The sequence below is a fragment of the Tasmannia lanceolata genome, unplaced genomic scaffold, assembly GCF_043159265.1.
Source record: "Tasmannia lanceolata isolate RefF3 unplaced genomic scaffold, GAP_Taslan_0.1 ptg000002l, whole genome shotgun sequence".
Taxonomy (NCBI): Eukaryota; Viridiplantae; Streptophyta; class Magnoliopsida; order Canellales; family Winteraceae; genus Tasmannia; species Tasmannia lanceolata.
The window spans coordinates 46,892,759-46,915,471 of NW_027518679.1; the positions used below are offsets into that span (position 1 = coordinate 46,892,759).

The 22,713-nt window shown below is 43.7% G+C and overlaps 1 protein-coding gene across 1 annotated transcript; it reads left to right on the forward strand.

The window, feature by feature from the left end:
- Positions 1–18,845: 18,845 nt before the first annotated feature.
- LOC143875971 (flavonoid 3'-monooxygenase CYP75B137-like) lies at positions 18,846–21,820 on the forward strand. The gene is made up of 3 exons (XM_077377551.1): positions 18,846–19,358; positions 19,860–20,357; positions 21,042–21,820. The coding sequence occupies exons 1-3, from the start codon at positions 18,903–18,905 to the stop codon at positions 21,681–21,683; spliced, it is 1,596 nt and encodes a 531-aa protein (XP_077233666.1). The 5' UTR covers positions 18,846–18,902; the 3' UTR covers positions 21,684–21,820.
- Positions 21,821–22,713: the final 893 nt, after the last annotated feature.

Below are 22,713 nucleotides of genomic sequence, written 5' to 3' on the forward strand. Positions count from 1 at the left end.
ATCTGGTTGTGGCTTCTACTAGCAGGTTGTACTCTTTCCTAGCTCCTCCGTAGGTACCAGCATTTTGTTGGTGTGCAGATGTGAAAAAGATTTTGACTATTGAGAGGTTGGTTTGCAACAGACCCACAATTCTTCCATCATGTGTATTCCTTCAAAGGATCAACATTCCACTTCTTCATTCATTTTCCTTTCACATAGAAATTCCTGTCACCCCATACTGCTTAGTTGGAGGTGGCATGGGCTACTGGCTTCTAATGAGTCTTTGCTAGAAGCTGATTAAATGGAACATTGAAATAGAAATAGCATCTTAGGGAGACCACTGGGCATGCTTGGTTACAATTCTGAGAAAAAAAAAATGACTATTTGAAAATCATACCCGCCTTAATCATAGCCCATAAATTTTGACGTGCCCATTTTATGTAAGAGGAACTACAATAGAAGTTTACGGCCATCATTGCTTTAAGCAAATTATTAGGTTTAATTAATTAGGTGTCCATTCTACATAATAGGAATTGCAATAGTAGTTTATTTGGCTGACTTGATCAGTTTTTGGGTTGAATCTGGTGTTAACGTACCTTGGGACTTTGACACAAGTGTTTTTCATGTTTTCCAAAGACATGCTTGTGTTAGCGTTTTTTATCTCTATTGAAATCGAATATGATGCCTTTCAATCGATAGATAAGAGAGATGTTTTCTCATATATTTTCTCATATAAGAGGAAAGGAAACGGGAAATAGAAGGGGTGCCACGTGGTGCATCCACGTCGTCCAGGAGAAACGGAAAATAGAAGGGGTGGCACGTGGCGCTCACGTCGTCCATGATTATGTTTTACATATATATATAATATAATGACATGATGTATTGCTTTGTTAAGCGTTATATTAGAGAGGAATGTTAAGAAGCTGACCCAACGGGGGCGTCTTCCTACCACTTCTCTCACAATTATTTGCATACAAATAAGTAATCTTGGGAGGAATAAGATTGTTTTTGTCCTCAATTGTCTAATGCACACGTGAAACATGTGTGGTGATCGAGGTTGTTGATAAGGTGTGAGACATCTCTTAATTTGTTCATCGCTAATTAGGACACATTTCTCATGTGCCCACAAAGCCCTTGCAATCTCAATCATGCATAATTAGAAAATGGTGGGTACACCCACTGTAGATGGTTGGAAGATTAATCTTGACGCCCCCCCCCCCCCCCCCCCCCCCCCCCCCCCGGCCACTGATCGTGCAACGATTGAACGGAAAGTTTTTACCAGACATGTTTGTTGGAAGATCAATTTCCACCATTTGATCAGTGCACGAACCTCAACAATCAAATGATCCTAACCATTAATGGTCTTCTCTACAAAGAAATTTTTCTAGTTTTACATTCGGACAGTTAGGAGAGTCCAATCGTAAGTGTTTGGCGATCACATGTTGGGCCCACATTCTGAACAATCTAGATCAATCGTCATCAAATGAATAGATGATCATCCTCCATCCTGCACGGACGGGACCCACACAAACCTAAAGTACGGCCCAAATAGCATCATGTCGGGTGGGTCCCTTTGTGTGCCCAATGGCATGGATTTTTTTCTTTGTATTTCTAGCCGTGGGTTTGTTGGTCCGTGACTAATCAGCGGTCCGGATTATCTAATTCTCTCGACCCCCACTCATCCTCAATAACGACTAGAGCTAGTTCTTAACTCCTAGTGAAACGCTAGATTTTAGCCTTTTTTCAAGCTGTCCTCATTTTTCCGTTACCTGTAAATAGAGATGGTTATGTAGTTCTATGCGAATACAATTCCCGGGCCCTCAAGCTATATAGGAATAGGACCCATCTCTCTCAACACAATTTCACAAGAATCTCAGAAAAACCCACAACTCTTCTTCTCCTTCTCCGGGTCAATTTCATCGATTTGTCTGCATATATGTCTTAAACCCCACTTTAGTAGTTCTTTTTTACTATTGTATTCTCTACTCTCTCTCATGTTCTGTTTTTTTCTTTTGAAATCGAAGTTGATGATTTTGTGATCCAATTCTACATATGTTTGCATTTATTTCTTTTGATTTACATGTTATCTTGTTGGTTTTTCTATCATCTTTATTTTTTTTTTAAATTGTTTTTTTTTTATTGTTTTCGGGATGAATAGAATAGATTTTGAAATATTAAGTGGTTGGTGTAATACACCTGAAATTATTATTGTTGTTTATTTTGTATAAAACAGGGAAGCATGATTCTTCCCTGGGAGTAGGGAACCCCGATTCCCCGGTTCTCGAATATGAAACGGGATTCTTCTCGAATCTCCAAAAACTTGGAATCCCGGTTCGGATTCCTCGGAAACGGGATTCCCACTTTTGAAAATCGCGGTTTATGATTCCCCAGAAATGTGATTCCCACTTTTGGGAACCGCGGTTTAATGTTATGTGAAACATGATTCCCCGTCAATTCTCCGGAGATTCCTTGGCGATTTCCAACTCCCAACGATTCCCGACGAATCTCCGACGACTCTCCGGTAACTTTCCGGTGACTTCACTATTTCCGCTTCCGACCATTCCAGGAACCTTTGATTCCCGCTTTCGATTCCTGCTCTGGCAACCTTGGTATAAAAGCATATATTTCATTAAAAAAGTAAACCCTCCTAATACTGTTAGATTTTTTATATAGAAGAATATATTGAGAGTCATTGCCGACTATCCATGGAGCTGTAGGCGTCGGGCTGTGTGCGGGCCCACACATGGATGATTCCTAGTTAAACTAGGACTTGCTATTTTAGTAGTTAGAAAAGTTTATAATTTTTGTGGTGAATTTAGAGTAAGATAATACTTTAGAGTTGTAGTTAAGAAAAAGGGAATTTTTGGGTTTTAGAAAGTGAAGGAACGGTTTTGGTATTGGGTTTCTTGAAATTGTTTTGAAAAAGACTCTTGGCGTTTGTCTCCTTGTGTTACATATAAAAGGAGGAGAGGAGAACATGAATACTGGGTGAAACGAAAAACGTCAAAACGTAATTGTGATAGTGGTGTACTGTGTATTATTCAAAGAAGAAAGGTCTCTCTCTTCATTTTGTGAGTTGTGTTTTTGTGTGGCTTTCCTTCTTGGCTTTTGGCTTCTTGCTTTGATTTTTCTTTGAATAAGTGGTATCAAAGTTTTGTGATCATGGTTTTCAGGTTTCAACAGAACATGATTAAGAATAATCTTATATTGTATACAGGGTCTGTTTACATATTACAAATAGATTTGACCGGTATTAGGTCTGTTCACATTCTAATAAACTGGTAGGGGTCCCCGTTGAACCCCAGCTTACCGATTAAAAAAAATGATACTAACCCCCTTGATCTAAAAGAGGATTATCTAGGCTTTCTTTCAAAAAATTTTGATCGTTGATATTTGTGAGGTCTTGATCGAGCAAAGGGCCCACAATATGGTAGTGGTGTTCGACCAGATCAAGGGCTCCGATCGATTTCAATAAGTGGCCAAATTATCCTTCCAAAAGTTTGGATAAAATTTGGAGATTTTTTAGGAGCTTAGTTTGACTTTTGAGAGAAATTTTAAGGAGAAAAGTTCGATAGAATTTTGGAAAAAGTTTGGGTTATTCTAGGAGACTTTGTGCATGGATGACTTTAGTCCTTTTCTTTTCTTTGTTTTAGTTGGATTAGGAAAGCCAAGTTGAGTTGAAGTTGGCCATGTAAAAGCCTACAAATACATGCATTCTAAACCAAATCAGCCTACGTATCTTCCCCATCTTTATAATTAAAGATTGCATAACCAGTCAAATATCCCTTCCTAAAACCAGTCCCCAACGAATTTAGGAAAAAGTTTGAGTTATTTAAGGAGACTGTGTTGGACGAGTTTTGTCTTGTAGTTGAAATAGGAAAGCCAAGTTGAGTTGAAATAGGAAGGAATTCCATTAGTTTCAGATCCTGTTAGTTTCTTTTAGTGCCCTTTTCAACAATTTCAACTAACCTTTTCAACTTTTTACACATCCCTTTTCCCTATCTTTTCCTCCCTCAATTGATCACATTGCTTTAAACCTTACCCTTAAGCCTCACCGTACCCTCGCATTTGATATCAGAGCTTCAGTTACATCACACTCTCATCATCTACTCCCTCTTATGTTCTGATTTTCTGATAATTGGTGTTGAAGACTTTGTGATCTATTTCTAATAGAATTTTGATAAGATTATGTATAATATAAGAGACTTTATCAGAATTCTAATAGTATTAGCACTCTTTTTTAAAATGGCAACAGTATTAGGACTCCTTACATGTTTAAAAATACACATGATGTTATATCGAGTGATAGCAACCTCCTTGGAAAGATTTTGATTGTTGATATTGGTGGGTCGTGATTTCGTCCCACATTATGGTCATGTGGTGGTCCACTACATCACTGGCTCTGATCTATGCGCATTGATGTTGTTAGGGTTTGGCCCTCTTTCTTTGGCAGGATCATGGTTTGGTCGATCTGTGATCCTTGGGTATTCATGAAATCCTATGTGCTATGGCTCATGAAGTTACCGATGCATTTATTATTGTGTTGAATAGGGAGAACTCTTTACTTTAGATAATGCATGAGAAGCTATTGTCTTCCTCAGAACCACTACTGTTATAGCTGATTGATGCATTTCTTGTAAAGTTGAATTGTCACAATTATGTTTCCATTTACTATTAGGATAGTGTGGACCCGATCCCGAGGACGGTGAGCAAGGGACGCGAGATCTCCCGTCAATCCTCTAAGATCTCCACGATGTGAAGGAGAGCTCTACCAAGGAACTCTCGAAACAGATGCCACTCACAGCATGGGTGGCGATGTATATGTATGAGATACATCTTGATCCGGAGACAAGAGCCTCGAAACCAAGACATACCTAAAATAACTTAGAGTCGCCATCCAGGGAGTCGGCCCTGGAACCCCATAAAATGCTCTGTCGCAACGGATAACCAGAGATGCAAAGGTTCGTGCCGAAGAGCACCCCCAATTCTCCCAAGTACAAGCACTTGGTCTCTTGTGCCATTTTTAATTAACGTTGAAGAGTTTTGGGCGAAAATCATGTGAAATGGGAACGAGCGTCCCTGAGAAAACGTCTATCTAAGCATGCATGACCCGGTTAGGGCAAAAGAAAATAAACATCCAAATCCTAACTCATCGCATCTAATCCTAACTCATCACATTCTAGGAAAGCAGTAACATCCGCATGCAGAACTATAACTAAACAGACAATGATAGATATAATGAGATAATGAAAGCAGTAAAGAGCTATAGCTAGACAGTTAATCAGGATAAGACGAACGAGTAAATGCTATAGCTAAGCAACAAAAGCAGTAAAGTAAACACACTAGCATGCGAACCTATGCGAGAGACAAGTTTGAGAAATATCAATCAATCACACGGTAGAGAAATAAGCAAACTAAAGAAAGGCAATTCATGATAAACCAAAGACAAACTCACAATGAGCTGAAAAGATGTAAGAAAATAAAAGGATTGGAAAATCAAAGGTATGCGATGACCAAAAATGCCAGGGAAAAGAAAATGGAACACATGATAGGCTCAGAGGGCGATTCAAATGGAATCAAGCCCAGCGATCCTAATCTGCTGAAGATCGGACAAGTCTCACGATTGTCATGACCCATCGTTGGGCTCAACGAGGACGATCATTGTGAAGGGGCCACGCTACGTCATCGCCCGTCCCAAAACTCAATAAAACGTCGGAAAACCGATGAAAACCGGAAAACCATGATCAAAATCGAAAAAGGAATGAAAAGGGGACTCCGAGTGACCTGGCAATCACCATCCTTGCCCATTTTTATTTTTGTTTTGAAAGGTTTGAAAATGTTTGAAAATATTTAATAAAAAGGTTTGACTGAACTTGGGTGGACCCAAGTTATCTACGTACCCTGTGGAAAGGGATCAAGCCAACTTAGTTCGAAACAGCTTTTTCGAAAAATATTTTTGATGTTTTTGACGATTTTTTGATTTTTACTATTTGATTTTTATGTGTTTTTTTATCCCTTTTGATTGAAAGGGGGGTTTTGGCTCAGGAGGTTTCCGTTCGTCGCCTTGACCCGAGAGAAGTGACGAAGTGTTCCCAAAATCGATGGGATCCCGAAATGCAAAGAGTATCCCAAGGAACGTGAAGAGAGTAGTCCCAAAAAGAAGACAAGGTGGAACCCCTGAATCCCATAAGAAATGACGACCTCAGAAAGAAGAGAAACCCCTACACCCTGTAAGAATCTCAAGAAGGGAAAGACGATGTAAAGGGCAAAGGGTTGGCTCAAGAATCATTTCGTCATCGCCTTAACCCGATGGAACGCTCCCAAAATTGACGGAATCCCGAGATGCAAAGAGAGTCCCGAGGAACGTGTGAAGAGTAATCCCGAAAGGAGGAAGAAAGATAACTCTGAACCCTATGAAAGTGATGATGTCAGAGAAGGGAGAACCCCTAAGCCCTATAAGAATCCTATGGAAGGAAAGAGACCAAGAAGGGTAAGAGGTTTGCTGTTGACTGGCTCCATATGAATCGAAGCCAATCCGACAAAGTCATTGATCAAACAATCATCTTTTCGATTGATCCAATCGAGAACTAAATATGAGCAGATAGCTGCATAGAAGAATGAAAGTGAAAGCTGTAGCCATGCATGTTTAATCACTAATGGGCATGCCATTTTGGTTGATCTAATGGTAAGTCCTTTACAAACGCGAAATCTAGCATGAATTCATATAGAACTTAGATTCTTAGAATCATGAAACTAATTAAGCAAAATGGGAATCAAGAGATGAACCTTCAAATCATGTGCCAGAATGACATTAAAAAAAATATCGTGGAGGATATCTTCAGAAACAAATGTGCCTTTAATTTGGCTTTAACAAACATGCCAACTATACTGTCAGCTACTCACTATCATACTGATCAAATTGGCTTTAATTTTTCAATTGCCTAGCAATGGAAGGTATCACAGCCTCAGTACCAAAGGAGAGGTTGAACGGCGATTCACCAGTCGTCGTGCGAGGAGTACTGCGGTAAGCCCACAGAACGTGATAGAGCTCATCTGCCCATCGGCCAGCTTTTTCATCCAGCCTCTTCTTTATCCCCTGAAGCAGGATTCTATTAGTTACTTCCGTTTGCCCATTGGTTTGGGGGTGAGCAACCGAAGTGAATCTCTGTTCAATCTTTAGGTCCGAGCAGAACTTTCGAAAGTTCCGGCAATCGAACTGTTTGCCGTTGTCTGTGATCAAGACACGGGGAATCCCAAATCTACAGACTACTGCCTTCCAGAAGAAGTTCTGCACATTCTGCTCAGTGATCTGGGCCAGAGGTTCTGCCTCCACCCACTTAGTGAAATAGTCGATCGCCACTACCACGAACATGCGCTTTCCAGAGGCCGGTGGGAAAGGGCCCAGGATGTCCATCCCCCATACTGCGAAGGGGAGCGGACTAATAATTGGAGCCATTGCTACGGCGGGCTGGTGGATGGTAGGAGAGAACTTCTGACACCTCTCACACCTTTTAACCAGATCCAGGGCATCCTGCCTGATAGTAGGCCAATACAGTCCTCTGAGCAGCACCTTTATCGCCAGAGCTTTGCCCCCCAGATGTTCTCCGCAAATTCCTTCATGAGTCTCTTGTAGTGCATACGCGGCGTCGCTCGGCCTCAGACACTTCAGATATGGGAGAGTATATGACCTTTTGTATAGATTGTCACCACTGAGGGAGAATCGGGCAGCTCTCTGTATCACCTTACGAGCTTCCTTCTTATCCTCCGGGAGTCTAGCATCGCGCAGATAACCCATGATCTCATCCATCCAACACGGCTCATCTTCCACCTGCATGACTTCCATGGCTTTACTGTCGATGCTGGACCTTTGTAGAAACTCCATGTGTATGCTTCCGAGAGTGGTATATCCAGAGGCAGCCAGTTTTGACAGCACGTCAGCTTTGGCATTTTCTGTTCTTGGTACTCTGATGACCTCGAAACTTGCAAACCGGCTGGAAAGTTGGCGAACCTTGGCGAGGTATTTAATCATACGCTCGTCTCGGGCTTCGTAGACCCCTTGAATCTGGTTTGCTACCAGCTGCGAGTCGCAGTATGCTTTCAATTTTTGGGCGCCGGTCTGAATCGCTAGGCTCATTCCGGCAAGGAGGGCTTCATATTTTGCCACATTGTTTGATGCACGGAACCCGAATTTCAGGGCGTAATCCGCAGTGAACTCATCAGGCCCAGTGAGGATGAGGCCAGCTCCACAGCCGTTTTTATTTGAAGATCCGTCGACATATACTTCCCAAGTCGGTGTGCTGGTTATGGAGTCCTGTCCGGCTGACGGTGGCCTGATTTCCGTCCGAATTTCCTCAGTCATACGCTCTTCAGGGACTACTTTCTCTACAACTGGGAGCTGCAATGCTTCAGGGTCGGCGACCTGCTGGGGGATAGTGCACTCGGCTACAAAATCTGCCAGTACTTGGGCCTTGATAGCTGGCCTGGGTGCGTACTGAATATCGAACTCGCTTAGCTCTACAGCCCATTTCACAAGTCGCCCGGAGATATCTGGTCGATGGAGAACTTGTCGAAGTGGCTGATCAGTCAAGACCTTTACAGTGTGAGCTTGGAAGTACGGCCTTAACTTCCTGGCGGCCATTACCAGCGCGTAAGCCAATTTCTCGACCCGCTGGTACCGTGTTTCTGCGTCGTGAAGAACCTTGCTGACATAGTAAATAGGTTTTTGCTGGCGGTGCTCTTCACGGACGAGGACAGCTGCCAGAGCCGTGGAGCTGATGGAGAGATACAAAAATAGCTCCTCGCCCGGCTCCGGCTTTGTTAATAATGGCGGAGAGGACAAATACCTTTTCAGCTCTTCGAATGCGATCTGGCATTCTTCCGTCCAGGGCGCAGTCTTGAGTCCCTTGACTGCGCTGAAAAAGGGCAGGCACCTTTCCGCTGATTTGGAGATAAAGCGACCCAACGCCGCTATCATTCCCGTGAGCCGCTGGACTTCCCTGATGGTTTTTGGAGCAGTAAGCTCCATCACGGCTCTGATCTTTTCTGGGTTTGCTTCTATCCCTCGCCGGCTCACCATGAATCCTAAGAACTTCCCCAAACTGACACCAAAGCTGCACTTGGTGGGGTTAAGTTTCATGTTGTGCTTCTTCAGGACCTGGAATGTTTCTCTGAGATCAGACGCATGATCCTGCGCACTCCGACTTTTGACCAGCATATCGTCTACATAGACTTCCATGTTACGGCCGATCTGGTTCTGAAAAAGTCTGTTCACAAGCCTTTGGTAAGTAGCTCCGGCATTTTTGAGGCCGAAGGGCATAACTCGGTAGCAGTAAGTCCCTTGATCTGTGACGAAGGAGGTCTTTGGTATATCCGACTCGTACATCCTGATCTGATTATATCCGGAGAAGGCGTCCATGAAGCTCAACAGTTCATGACCCGCTGTGGCGTCAATGAGTTGGTCGATCTTCGGGAGTGGATAGCTGTCCTTAGGACAAGCCTTATTCAGATCGGTAAAGTCGACGCAGGTCCTCCATTTCCCATTAGTCTTCTTGACTAGGACTATGTTTGCCAACCAGTCCGGGTATCGAATCTCGCGAATGAAGTCAGCCTTCAGAAGCCTCTCCACTTCTTCTTTTATTGCCTGCCGCCTTTCGAAGGCGAAATGTCGTCTCTTCTGCTTCACCGGTTTACAGGTTGAATCAACACCGAGCCTGTGTGTGCTGATCTCTGGATCAATGCCGGGCATATCGGCAGGAACCCATGCAAAGACATCTCTATTGTCCTGGAGAAAATTGGTGAGCTGGTGCTGAATGCTGCTGCTGAGGGAGGAACCGATCAGAGCGACTTTCTCACTGTCCTATGGGCACACTGGGATGGAGAGGAGGTCTTCAGCAGGTTGAGTCCCTCTGAGCTCGTCCCTTACATCGAGCAGTTCAATTGGCAGTGATTCCACTGCATTTTTGCCTTTGAGTGCCATTGCGTAGCACTCTCTGGATTGAGGCTGATCTCCTCGAACTTCCCCCACACCATTGGGGGTTATGAACTTCATTTTTTGGTGGTAGGCCGAGGTTACTGCACGGATGAGGTTCTGGCCAGGCCGTCCCAAGATAGCATTATAGACCGAAGTGGCCCTTACTACCAGAAAGTTGACCATGGCGAAAGCTTGACAAGGTGGATCTCCGACAAGAACAGGGAGCTCGATCTGCCCCACCACTTTCACGACCTCTCCGGAGAAGCCAAATAAATCTGAGTTCGCCGGCTTCAGACGGTCGTCGCCTATCATCATTTTCTCAAAGGCGTGGTAGTATAGAATGTCCGCCGAACTCCCATTGTCTACGAGGATTTTCTTCACCTCCCAGTTGGCAACGAGCATGGTTAAAACCAGTGCATCGTCGTGGGGCAGGATAAGATTATCCAGATCTGCATCTGAGAAGGAGATCTCATTCTCCGTTCTCGTCTTTTTGCTGGTTGTGTGCACGGCGTTAACTCGCCGTGCATATGCTTTGCGAGCGGTGGAGGAGGTGCCCCCAGCCGCAGGCCCACCCATAATTGTACCGATGACCCCCCTTGGCTGAGATTGGGGTGCCTCAGGCTGCGCATTGGCCAGCTGAGGGGTTTTGTCCCGAGCAGGGGGCTGCTGTGATCTTCGAGGGCTGCGGCCCTGGGGGCTCTTTCCTCTGCGCTCTTGGTTGCGGCTGTCAGTTCGGATATACTTTTTCAAATAGCCCCGGCTGATGAGTTGCTCAATTTCCTGCTTGAGTTGCCAACAATCATCTGTGTCGTGGCCGTGGTCCTTGTAGAACCGACAGTACTTTGAAGGATCTCTCCTGTTTTCCTTGGAGATCATTCTAGCAGGCCACTTCACGAACTCTTCTTCGCTGATCGCCGCCAGTATGTGCTTTCTGGAGGTGTTGAGAGGCGTGAAGTTTTCTTCTCTTCTCTGAGGAGGCAGAGCCTTCTCTCTCCTGGGAGGTTTATCCTCCCTGCGCTGCTTAGGGAGATTCTTCTCTTCAGAGGTTATCCTCCGATTTGAATTAAGAGCTGCCAGTGTTTCTTCCACCGTTATGTACTCTTCTGCCCCGGCCTTAAGATCCGCTAGTGAGTGCGGATTTTGTCGAGCCACCGCTCGACGAAAATCATTAGACCTGGCGCCTGCGAGGAGCGCATTCATTGCTGCTGAGGGATCTAGATTTGGCACTTGAAGTGCCTCCTTGTTGAATCGGCGGACGAACACCTTCAGAGGCTCGTTGTCGTCCTGTCGCAAGGCCATCAGGGAAGCTGTTGTTTTCCTTGGCCTGCGACTGCTCATGAAGTGGCGGACAAGATCCTCTCCAAAATCATCAAAATTGTTGATGGAGTTCGGTTTGATCCTGGAATACCAGTCTCTTGCCGCGCCAGTTAGCGTCGTTGGAAACGCTCTGCAAAGAAAGCCATCGGAAGCTCCGTGGAGGAGCATAATTGTTCTGAACGTCTCCAAGTGGTCCACGGGGTCTGTAGTGCGGTCATACTGAGGGACGGCGGGCATTTTAAACCCTCTGGGTGCTGGGGCACCCAGAACATCATCAGTGAATGGCGTCCTGCTTCAGAACGCCTTGGAGACGGGCCGGCTCTGGTCCTTCGCCAGTTCCTCTATCCGATGATCCATCTCCTCCATTCTCTGTAGTAGCAGATCCGTCCTGTGGTCCAAGGACCTGATCCTTTCCACAGACTGGCTCGCCGCGGAGCCGGATCTGCTCTCCCGACTCCTACGACGAGGTCGACGTTTCGCTGGTGGCGCACGATCTTTATGAGCTCGGCGCCTCTGTGCGGAGGGGGACCGCGACCTTTCACGGTGATGAGGCTCTGTTTGGGCATGCCTCGTCGTGGGGTGAAGGACTTGTCTGGTGGAATGATGAGTTCGGCCCTCACCATGGTGTGATGACTCTCCCCTGTGGACGTCTGGCCTTCCTTGGACAGATCGCGGAGCCTCTGGGGGAGGTTGAGGGGGCACTTGAAGTAATTGCTGGTATTGCCCAACGAGGGCTGTCATCTGCTGAAATAGAGCTTGAACTTGCTCCGGGGTGGGCAAGGGATTTAGATGTTCTGAGCGAACCGGGCTCTGCTCTGTTGTAGCAGAAGCTGCTACTACTAGTGATGCAATTCGCTCGCTCCGGGTCCTACGGGGTAGCGCGGTTTGGGTAGTCCGCTCCCGCGCAGTAGGCATCCGCGTACTCTTGCGTCCTGCCATTTTTGTGAGTGGGATGTGTAAAGACAGCTTTTAGTTCTGGGTCCCACGGATGGCGCCAATCTGTTAGACCTAAAATCGGTAACAGGTACAGCAGTGATGTAAGAGCTGAGCTGGATGACTAGGGGAGCTGAGTCCTGAGGGACCGGAGTGAACGGGGAGTGAGGTGGTCGAGAAAGAGTCCTGCTATGAGGGCTGAGTCCTGCACAAGGCAAGCAAGGTCAGAAGACCAGACCGGGTTTTACTCCGGATAGGCCCTTCGACACTCAAGTCAGTATGAGCAGGAGTGAAGGGGAGATGTCTAAGAGTTTTTAGGGAGAGAAGGGATTTTTCGCATTACCCATTGGTCTGAGCTTTGATCCTCTATTTATAGGGAAAATCTGGTGAGGTGTCCTGGACAGGTGTCCAGGACAGGTGGCGGCCTGTGAGAGGCTGCAGCTCACCTACTCTGAGACAGGTGGCGGCCTGTGAGAGGCTGCAGCTCACCTACTCTGGGACAGGTGGCGGCCTGTGAGAGGCTGCAGCTCACCTACTCTGGGACAGGTGGCGGCCTGTGAGAGGCTGCAGCTCACCTACTCTGGGATAGGTGGCGGCCTGTGAGAGGCTGGTGTTTTCACACCCCATCAAGGCACAAACCCACTTATCTTCTCCTCCCTCTCTCTACATTTTTCTCTCGGTGGCTGCCCCCCACCCCCACAAATGAGGTTCGCCTGTTGGGAGAAGCACCAAAAGAAGAACCCCTTCACAAACCCTATTCGATGGGCTCTAAAAGGAAATGATATATTCGAATCTTTTCTCCTCCTTTGGACAGTCCCCATCTAGTACATTTATGACAACTCTTTTTAACACTATAGGGGGTGTCTCTAGGCAAGGAGAGATCCAACACAAAAGGGCAATGATATATCTCACCCCTTTCTCTTACTTGGACAGCCCCTCTACTAGTGTATTTTGACTACTCCTTTATCCTACTAAGGGGTGGGTTGGCAATGAGAGGGGCGAATATATCACTTCTTTTTTTAGCACAAGGGAATTGGTAATGACACACCCATTCAGATACTTCACCCCCTTTTTGCCCTGTTTTGCAATTTGCATAGGAATTGATTTCTTTTAGGACTCGGGTTTTTCGGGAATTCAGGATTTATTCAATTTTTGGGGAATTGGCGTCAGGTCAAAATGGGGTGTCTACAGATAGCTATATTGATTTCTAAGAATTACTACTATTTGCTTTCTTCGATTAAACCTTTCTCGTTGAAGCAATTCATTTGAGGGATTTGTGAAAACAACCAATTACACCAAAAGCTTAAGCTGCTGGAGAAGGCATTATTTAATCTTTTCATACTTTAACAATCTCCCTCACGTGTGGCCCCTCTTTTTAGGACTGGGCTACGCTTGGCACATGTGGCTCCTCTTTTTGGCTTAGCCATTACATATGGATTTTTAATATCAAGATGAACCCATGCCAATAACCAATTGCTCTGATTCCATGTGAAACTACCAATTACTTCAAAAGCTCAAGCCCTTGTTAAAGTATAAAACGAATAAATGACGGTCAGTGATATCTCCCCCCCCCCCCCCCCTCAACGATTTCGTTAACTTATACTTGAATGTATTGCAATTCATCAAGAAATTATAAAATTATATTCCATTGAAGGGATTCTATTCAAAAGCAATGTGTAACTTTCTTTTTGATTTAGGAGTGAGTTCAAACTTTCTTTTTGATTTAGGAGTGAGTTCAAATTTTCAATCGAAACTATTTCAAAAGCAATATAATTTATTTTATTTTACTTTTTAGTTTAGGAGTGAGTTAAAACTTTGAATTGATAAAGAAAATGGCTTGTGTCTTAAAAGACACATCATCCCAATGTTCCTCAAGCTCTATGAATGGAAGATTTAAGCTATATTATGTTTTTAAAATTTATTATTGGAATGATACAATGATATGTCCTATAGAGGTGGTGCAAGAATAAACAACAACTCCATATGGTGTGTAAGACCAAAGAAATTATATGGTGCCCGAGTGTGAAGTCTCGTGCAGGCGGTAAGTTAGAAGTACCGCCCTTGATATTTGATCCTCTAACAACCTCTTAAAAAGTGGGCCGCTGTTGGATCAAGTATCAAGGGCGGTACCACCTTCCTTAGCACTGTATAAAATCTTATGAAGACCAATCAATAGTATTCTTGTTTTAGCCTCGTTTGAATATTTTTCTTCACTAGGCCGGGAATAACACTTTATAATTCTACCTTCCGTGGTACCTAAAGATACCCGGCCCCAATACCGGCAGGCCTGTGTTTTCTTTGTAACAATCATCAAAGTTCAGCTGAATTGTATTGCTTGGGGATAGGCACTTTTTAGGGAGGGGACATTTTGCTTTCTTTTCCCAAATGATCTATGGTGAAAAACCCCTGTTACGCAATCTGCAATTTCAATGGCAAAGCAAAACGAAACAACAAACACAAGCAAACATACAAAAAACACAAAGATTTATGTGGTTTGGCAAAGCCTAGTCCACAGCAGAGGCGTCGAGAAAAATCCATTAGAACATCAAGAGATTACAAGAGAATATCAGTCTCTCTCACCAAATCCACTAGAAACCCTAGCACACCCTTTTCCCCTTCTTTCGAGCTCTCAACCCTCTTTTCAAGAATTTCCATGAAATAAACCCTAAAAGCCCCTTTATATAAAGCGGGCCATAAATTAGTCTTATTGGGCTGAAAGAACAGGCCGGGCCAAGCGGCCTGGGGCTATGCCGCAAAGCCCACACATTGCCGAATAAACAGATCTTTTCCGGGTCACACACAATATTTCGGATTCCAATTGGGTTTGAATTCAAGACATCTAACTCAACATGATCGACTTCCAATTGTTGAGGGATACACTTTCGTGGTGATGAGGACCAATGGATGATCAGGACGGATCTTCCAGTGGTATTTGTGGGCTAAATAACAAGGTCTCATGGGTGTGGGCGCGAAACACTAGTGTAAAAGTACATCCCCAACTGAAACTGGTGGGAGAACCAACATTTGTGGCAATCAAGCAGACTGTGAAACTGAGCCATCAAACATTCCCTTCGTTTAGCTTAGAACGGCTAATTTGAATCCATTCTACTGGGCCCGAACGTTCAATATCCTAGAAATGGATGGATAAATAGGGAAGAAAATAGTTCACAATCAACATGTAAGATCGGATTGAACGGCTAGCATCATCATTTTTATTACGGTTTGCATCATCATTCTTATATAGAAAACATCAGTTCAGACTTCAGACACCTTTTTAATAAAAGGCTACAGAGTATTTGCTTTGAAATCTCCGAGGAAACACCGAATTTTAGCTTCTCCTTTATTGTATTGTTGTGGCGCAGAACTTTACGCCCACATATTTAGGAGACTAAACTTCACTAGCCATTGTGCAAGCTAAGGCCATGGGTGTCAACTAATTCACTTCCGATGGGATCCACCTATGTCCTGGCCATATCACTCGGATCCTTTTCAGGGTGCATTTCATATACTACTTAATTTCTAAGTCTCGGTCACAATTTATTTCGAATCGGACCATCCATAGAAGTTCACTGGGTCCTACTTATGTTGTACAAAGTTATGACTTACCCTTAGAAAGAGGAAAGGGAAGAAACCTAGAGAGAGGAGAATCGTGAAAAGGGCATGATGCAAAAGCCCAATAATACCCACCACCTCATGTATTTATTTTGGGTGGATCAACTTTGGCCTTTGCTAAAGATTTGTAGGCCATAATTACATATTTACATCCATTAGTGGGAGCTAGGAGAGCATGTTGTATTAGGCGGGAGGGGTTACCACTTTTATAGTGTACATGTTATTATTTAAATATTTGTTTGACTATTGTGGGAATAGGATCTTGAAAGGGTTGGGCACTTGGGAGGATAAGTAGACCATGCTTGTGATGAGGGACGGAGCCAGGAATTTGCAAAAGAGGGGGCGAACAATTATTGTCATATAATAATTAAGATGAAAGTGTTTCTGCGCACGTGTGACTTGAAAAGCCACCGATTGGTTCGTATGGCGGGTCCACCTCTATGGGGTCCCCAAAAAGCAACCAATTGGTGGCTTTTTAAGCCACTTGTGAGCAGGGAGCTCCCTACGCAGGAGCACTTTTCTCAATAATTAATAAATCTTCATAAAAGCCTTAAAGACACCATGATATTGGAAAAAAACCAAGAAAAATGAGTTAACCAAATACTTGAAAATAAATTTTCCATGGCAAAAAATTTCTCTTCTTCCAAACAACCCCTAAGAGACAACCATTATTTCGAAGAAAGAAATGCTTACAAGAAAGTCACTTCTACAATAAAGTAGGATACGATTTAACTTTTGTAGAGTAATAGTTTTGCGCAAAAAGGGATTGCCCACATTTTTCACTTAGGACAGCCCCTCAAGTGAATTTTTGGCTACTCTTACACACTATAGTGGGTTGTCCTGTGTAAAAAGTGGGCAAGTATATCATGGCAAAAAAAAAGGGAGCTATTTTAGTAAACAGAAAGATATGCTATGCAAAAGTTAGAAAGGGCAATTGCACCATTCATAAAAACCAAGAAATAAAAGGGGGCAAAAGGCTATTTTTGGAATTTAAATGTATATGAAATTTTTTAGGGGGGCAACTACCCCCCCTCGCCTTGCCCCCCCTGAATCCGTCCATGCTTGTGATATTATATGAAGATTTTGAATTAGCTTTTGATGGGAAATGATATATTCTTGGTAAGCAACTTGAGGCGAATATGTCACGTTTTTTTGTTTGTTTTGGGTGTGGTTGTTGGGTGCATGGCGGGTGGAGGGTGTGGTGGGGTGTGGGAATGATATATTCACCCCTTTTACTTCCTTGGGGTGTGGGAAAAACTCAAGCACCCTATCTATTCAGCATCACAGCGCCCATCATAGCTTGGGAAATTTGGAAAGAGCGGTGTAGCAGATGAATGGAAGGAAAATCTAATCCCACCAATAGAATCATCAGCACCATTTCAGAGGGTATCATAAAGCTGGATTGTAGCCATTCTCCTCTCAAAGAACCAGACTTGTTAGAGGTTCTTTCTCTGTCCCAGCTTGGCATTTCTCCTTGCCGTCCAATGATTCAAAAGGATTGCTCGATTCTATGGAAGAGACCCCCTTAAAGGAACTCTTAAGCTCAACATAGATGGAGCTTCGAAGGGGAACCCTGGAGAAGCATGTGGAGGAGGAGTTATTCGAAATGAAAAATCAACGGTTATCTTAGCTTTCTCTCTTTACTATGAGAAAGGCACTAACATGGTTGAGGAAACTCGTGCGCTCTTGGACGGGCTCCGCTGTTGCAAGGCCTATAATATGAGCAAGATGATCGTGGAATCAGATAGCAAAGTTCTAATCGATCTCATTGACGGGAAAGGGCAAATCCCTTGGGCAATCCAATATCTCTGGAAAGAGATTCAACCACTCCTTTGCATTTTGTCTCCCACTTGCAATCACCAATTCAGAGAGGGAAACTCAGTTGCAGATGCCCTTGCAAACTTCGCAATTCAGAGAGGGAAACTCATTTATCCTCAAGCAGTGAACCATTCTCACAGAAACTGTTAAAAGGGAGGGGATATTACCCGTTTCGGGGGGGGGGGGGGGGGGGGGGGGGGGGGGGGGTCATTTCCCTACAAAAAACATTTTTCTTTTTTGATTGATGTTGGTGATCTACACTTAGCTAGCTGGATGCTGATTGGCAATTGAGAGCATCTGGAGAATTCTGAGTGTTGCTAGGGACCGTCACAGAAGGCATTCCATAGGCAAGCTGTTGCATGAGAGAGCAGCCACAGCGCGGCCCGTAAAATGCCCCCTGTGATGGTCCGTAGCACATCCATAAAAACAAATTAGAAAAATGTCAAAGAAAGATTGAAGTGGCCGGGAACCAAGTCTTACCGGATGGGTGCACATACTTACCGGATGGGTGCACATCAAAATTCACTCCCATTGACCAATACCACCTTTGATTAATTTGATCCGTTCCTTTTATATGCCTTCATATTTCCTAGAAATCATGCAAATCCTCCAATAACACACATAATTTTTTGACTATAAGAGATCTAAAGAAAAGCCTATCAAATGGACGCTTCAGATTAACAGAAGTCAGACGTGCTGACATTGAGGTCTTGTCATAGTGAAGCATTCGGATCCACATGTAAGATCGAACGGTCACCATGGTTTCTTTGTATTATAAAGACAACTGATATTTTGGAAACTGAGCGAAACCACGTTAGAAGATTAACAATTAGACAACTTGTTTGCATGCTTCGCTTTATTTTGACAGAATATAGTAGTTTTAGTTCACGTGAATCCCCTTATGTGAAGTAGATATGATGTTGCCGCCAATTTTATTAAAATTGGAAAAGAAAATCCCAACAATTTAACGATGGATCTTCTAAGCGCAACATCTTTTCAATGGAAAATAAAATAAAATAAAGTATGCAAAGCATTAGTGAAGACTACTTTGATATTAAAATACAATGGACGATACTAAATCATGTGGTTGAAAAACTATACACATGTTCTCAATCAGTTAATAAAAAAAGAACATAGCAGTTCGAGCCATTTTTTTTAATAAGATGCAATTTCCACTTTATGTGCATAAATACCCTACTTTGTGTGAATGTTGAAAACAAGTTAGCCTTCAAACAAAATACAAAGGCAAAGCATCCCTTTGTATTTCTTCACCATGGCTACTACCACTCTTCAAAGCCCCTCCACTGAATCAAGTCCTTCTCAAGTTGGGTCATGGTTTGGACTTGGCAAAGAAACACTAGTTTTAATCTCCATTGCAATCTTCACGTTTTCTTGGTTCTTTTGGGTGCTCAGAAAATCGCGAAAGGGAACATTGCCACTCCCACCTGGCCCTAGAGGCTTACCTCTGATCGGAAACCTTCCGTTTATTGAACCCGATCTCCACCGTTATTTTGCCAAATTATCTTCGATCTACGGCCAAATTTGTAAGGTGAAGCTCGGCAACAAAGTCATTGTTATATTGAATTCCCCGGCCATGGCTAAGGAAATCCTTAAAGACCAAGACATCATATTTTCTAACCACGACGATGTGGCCGGAGGAATATCAATGACGTATGAAGGGTCCGATATCGTATGGAGTCGCGGTGCAGTTTGGCGGATGCTTCGTAAGGTATTGTGAAACAACAAATTACTCCAAAAGCTTAAGCTTTAATAGTTGTGTTATTTGAGAAATTATATCCTTGACGGCCATGCATGCACTTGCAGCCCCAAAAAACACTGGGGCCCACATAATTTTAGGTTGATCCAAACCGTTCATTTGTTGGGCCTGACATAGATAGGGCGTGCCCAGAAAATCTTCTCCACAGGATGATCCTAATCCTCAGATCAAACGGGTTAGGATCATCATATGGAGAAGATTTTCTGGGCACGCCCTATCTACGTTATGGCCCAACAAATGAACATTTTAGATCACCCAAATAATGTGGACCACACCGTTTATTGAGCTGCTCGTGCACGCACGGCCGCCCACCATATAACTTCCCTTGTTATTTAATCATTTATACTTCCACACTCCCATGTGTGGCCTCTCTCTTTTTCGGGTTGGCCTACATGTGGATTTTAAATACCAAGGAATTATTAGGTTTTGATTTAATCATTTATACTTGAACAGGTCTGCGTCCAAGAGGTTCTGAACAATGGGAGCATCGAAGCCGGGCGAGGCATCAGGCAAAGGCAACTTTATCAGACGTTGAGAAATTTGTACACGAAAGTTGGAACTCCGGTTAATATCACAGAGGAAATAACTGAAACAATTTTTAACTCTATGACTAGCATGTTGTGGGGTGAAACTGTGAAAGGTGGGATTGATGCTAGGGTTGCGGCCGAGTTTCGACAAGTGATGGGAGAAATTGTTCACTTATTGGGACAACCTAATATTTCTGATTTGTTTCCGGTAGTAGCCCGGTTTGATTTACAAGGAGTGCGTCGTAAAATGAAGAGTCTTATGTCATGGTTTGATAAGATTTTTGATTCAATCTTAGAACAACGTCAGGGAGTGAAGAGCAACAAGAAAGATAGCTTGGATTTTCTTGATATACTTTTGAAGATTGAAGAGCAAGCCGATCCCAAAATGCCCTTGACCATGACTCAAGTCAAGGCCCTCTTGCTAGTAATTTTCTAACAAAATAGCTAGATATACAATATAATTAAGGATTGGGAAATAATATTTTCATTAGGGTGCAACTTGGGCTGGGCTCAACCAGATTTTCTGCATGCATTGGGCTGGGCTGGGTAGGGTTAGAAAAAGCCATCCTAATTTAATTTGGCCAGTTCAGGGTTGAGGCCTTGAGCAACCCGACCCGACCCGACCCAATTGCAACCCATCCCCCTGATTTTATTGTTATTTCAAAATCTTTGGGGTATGGCCTTTTTTTATTGTAATTTTTTCTGTTTTTGGCTCGGACTGACCGAATTCAATGGTTCTAACCTGATCCAACCTGACCAGATTTGGAAAAACGGGTTGACAAATTTTATAACACATTTTTGTGTGTTTTCGTTTTGTTGACTATTTTTTGTTTAACCAACCTGGCCCAGTTGCAACTGTATAAATCGAGGAACTCTTGCAAAAGCCACCTTCAAGGGTACCCTATTGGTTGATTTCTGCAAAGTCAACATGGTTTCCACTTTTTAAGGCCCCATTCACTTTTTCAGTACCACCATAAATGCACTTTGCAGAAAATCAACCATTCAGGGTGCCCTAGAAGGTGTTTTTTGCAAGGGCGCCCTTCATTCTATCATTGCTCGTATAAATCATTACCTTTAGGTATACTGACACTTGTTCTACTTGTGCTAGGACATGGTGGCTGCTGGGACGGACACAACCTCGACAACATTAGAGTGGGCCATGGCCGAGATGCTACTAAAACCAGAAACATTGAAGAAAGCTCGAGATGAATTAGATGCACTAGTTGGTAGGGACTCCATTTTAGAAGATTACCACGTACCCAAATTACCATATTTAGACGCAGTAGTGAAAGAAGTGCTTCGTTTGCACCCTCCCAATCCCTTCTTGATCCCTCACACTCCGAGTGAGACTTGCGTGGTCAATGGCTACACTGTCCCTAAGAATTCTGGCATTTATGTGAACTCTTGGGCAATACAAAGGGACCCTTCTGTTTGGGAAAACGCCAATGACTTCATTCCGGAAAGGTTCTTGAATACTGGGAAATGGGATTATAAGGGAAATGATTTTCGTTATATTCCATTTGGGTCCGGGAGGAGGATTTGTCCAGGTGTTTCCCTGGCAGAAAAATCACTAGGATTTGTATTGGGTTCACTTTTGCATTCGTTCAACTGGCAATTACCAAAGGGGGCGAAGCTTGATCTTGATGACCAATTCGGACAGATTTTAAGGAAACGAAACCCAGTCATTCTCATCCCCACACCACGATTATCAAAACCAGAGCTCTATGCTCAGTTCTCTGAACAAGATTAGTTCTTGAGCTTGGACGGATGAGTTGACCCCTTTCTTGCTCTTATGTTGCTGGCTTCAAATAATATATCTAGTATATGTAATGCTTGTACTTGAATTGGCTCGTAGAAGTCTTAATAAAGTTTTAATATTTTCTTAAATACGATGAATCCATTTCAGTTCTTATGGTTTCTAGCTTCATGTTATATCTGTATTGTAATTGAGTTGGCACAAATGATCTGTTGAGAATTTAGGGAATAATATGGCTTACTAGACTTTGATTGAGAAATAGAAACAATCAAACAAATGATGTTAGTGAAACCTTTTCCGATGCGGCGAGATGAGGTGCAAACTTTGTCACTCCCTTTAAGGTGAATTTGCGCCTATGTGGAAACTAATTTCGATGCAGCAGATTACTGGCCGCAATCACCCCCAGGATACAACAGCCCGACGCATCGTCGATCTCCAAGAACTGCATGATCTCAGAGATTTGAACCACACAAACACTACAGTAGGTGTGGACCCCGATCCGAGAGAGGCGGGGGGACGGGCCCCCCAGAAAGTCTCTAGATCATCCATGTGAAGGAGAGCTCCACCAAGGAACTCTCGAAAGAGTGCCCCTCACAGCATGAATGGCGATGTAAAGTGAGATACCTCTCGATTCGGGGACTAGCCCGGATTCGAGGCGTACCTTAAACAAAGAAAGAGTCGCCATCCAAGGAAGTAGGCCTTGGATCCCATGTTGTGTTCTGTCGCAACAGATAACCAGAGATACAAAAGGTCCGTGCCTGATGACGAATGGAGAAGGGGTTAGGCGCCCCCAATTCGCCCAAGTGCAAGCACCTGGTCTCTTATGCCATTTATTATTAACTTTGAAGAGTTTTGAGCGAAAATCATGCAAAATGGGAACGAATATCCCCGAGATAACGTCTAACTAATCATGCATGTCTCGGAGATGAATAAGAAGCATGCACAAAAGAAATAAAAGACATGTCACCTAAGAATAGCTAGGTTATGAGTGTCATGCCTAATTGGGTGTCTAAATTCTGATGGG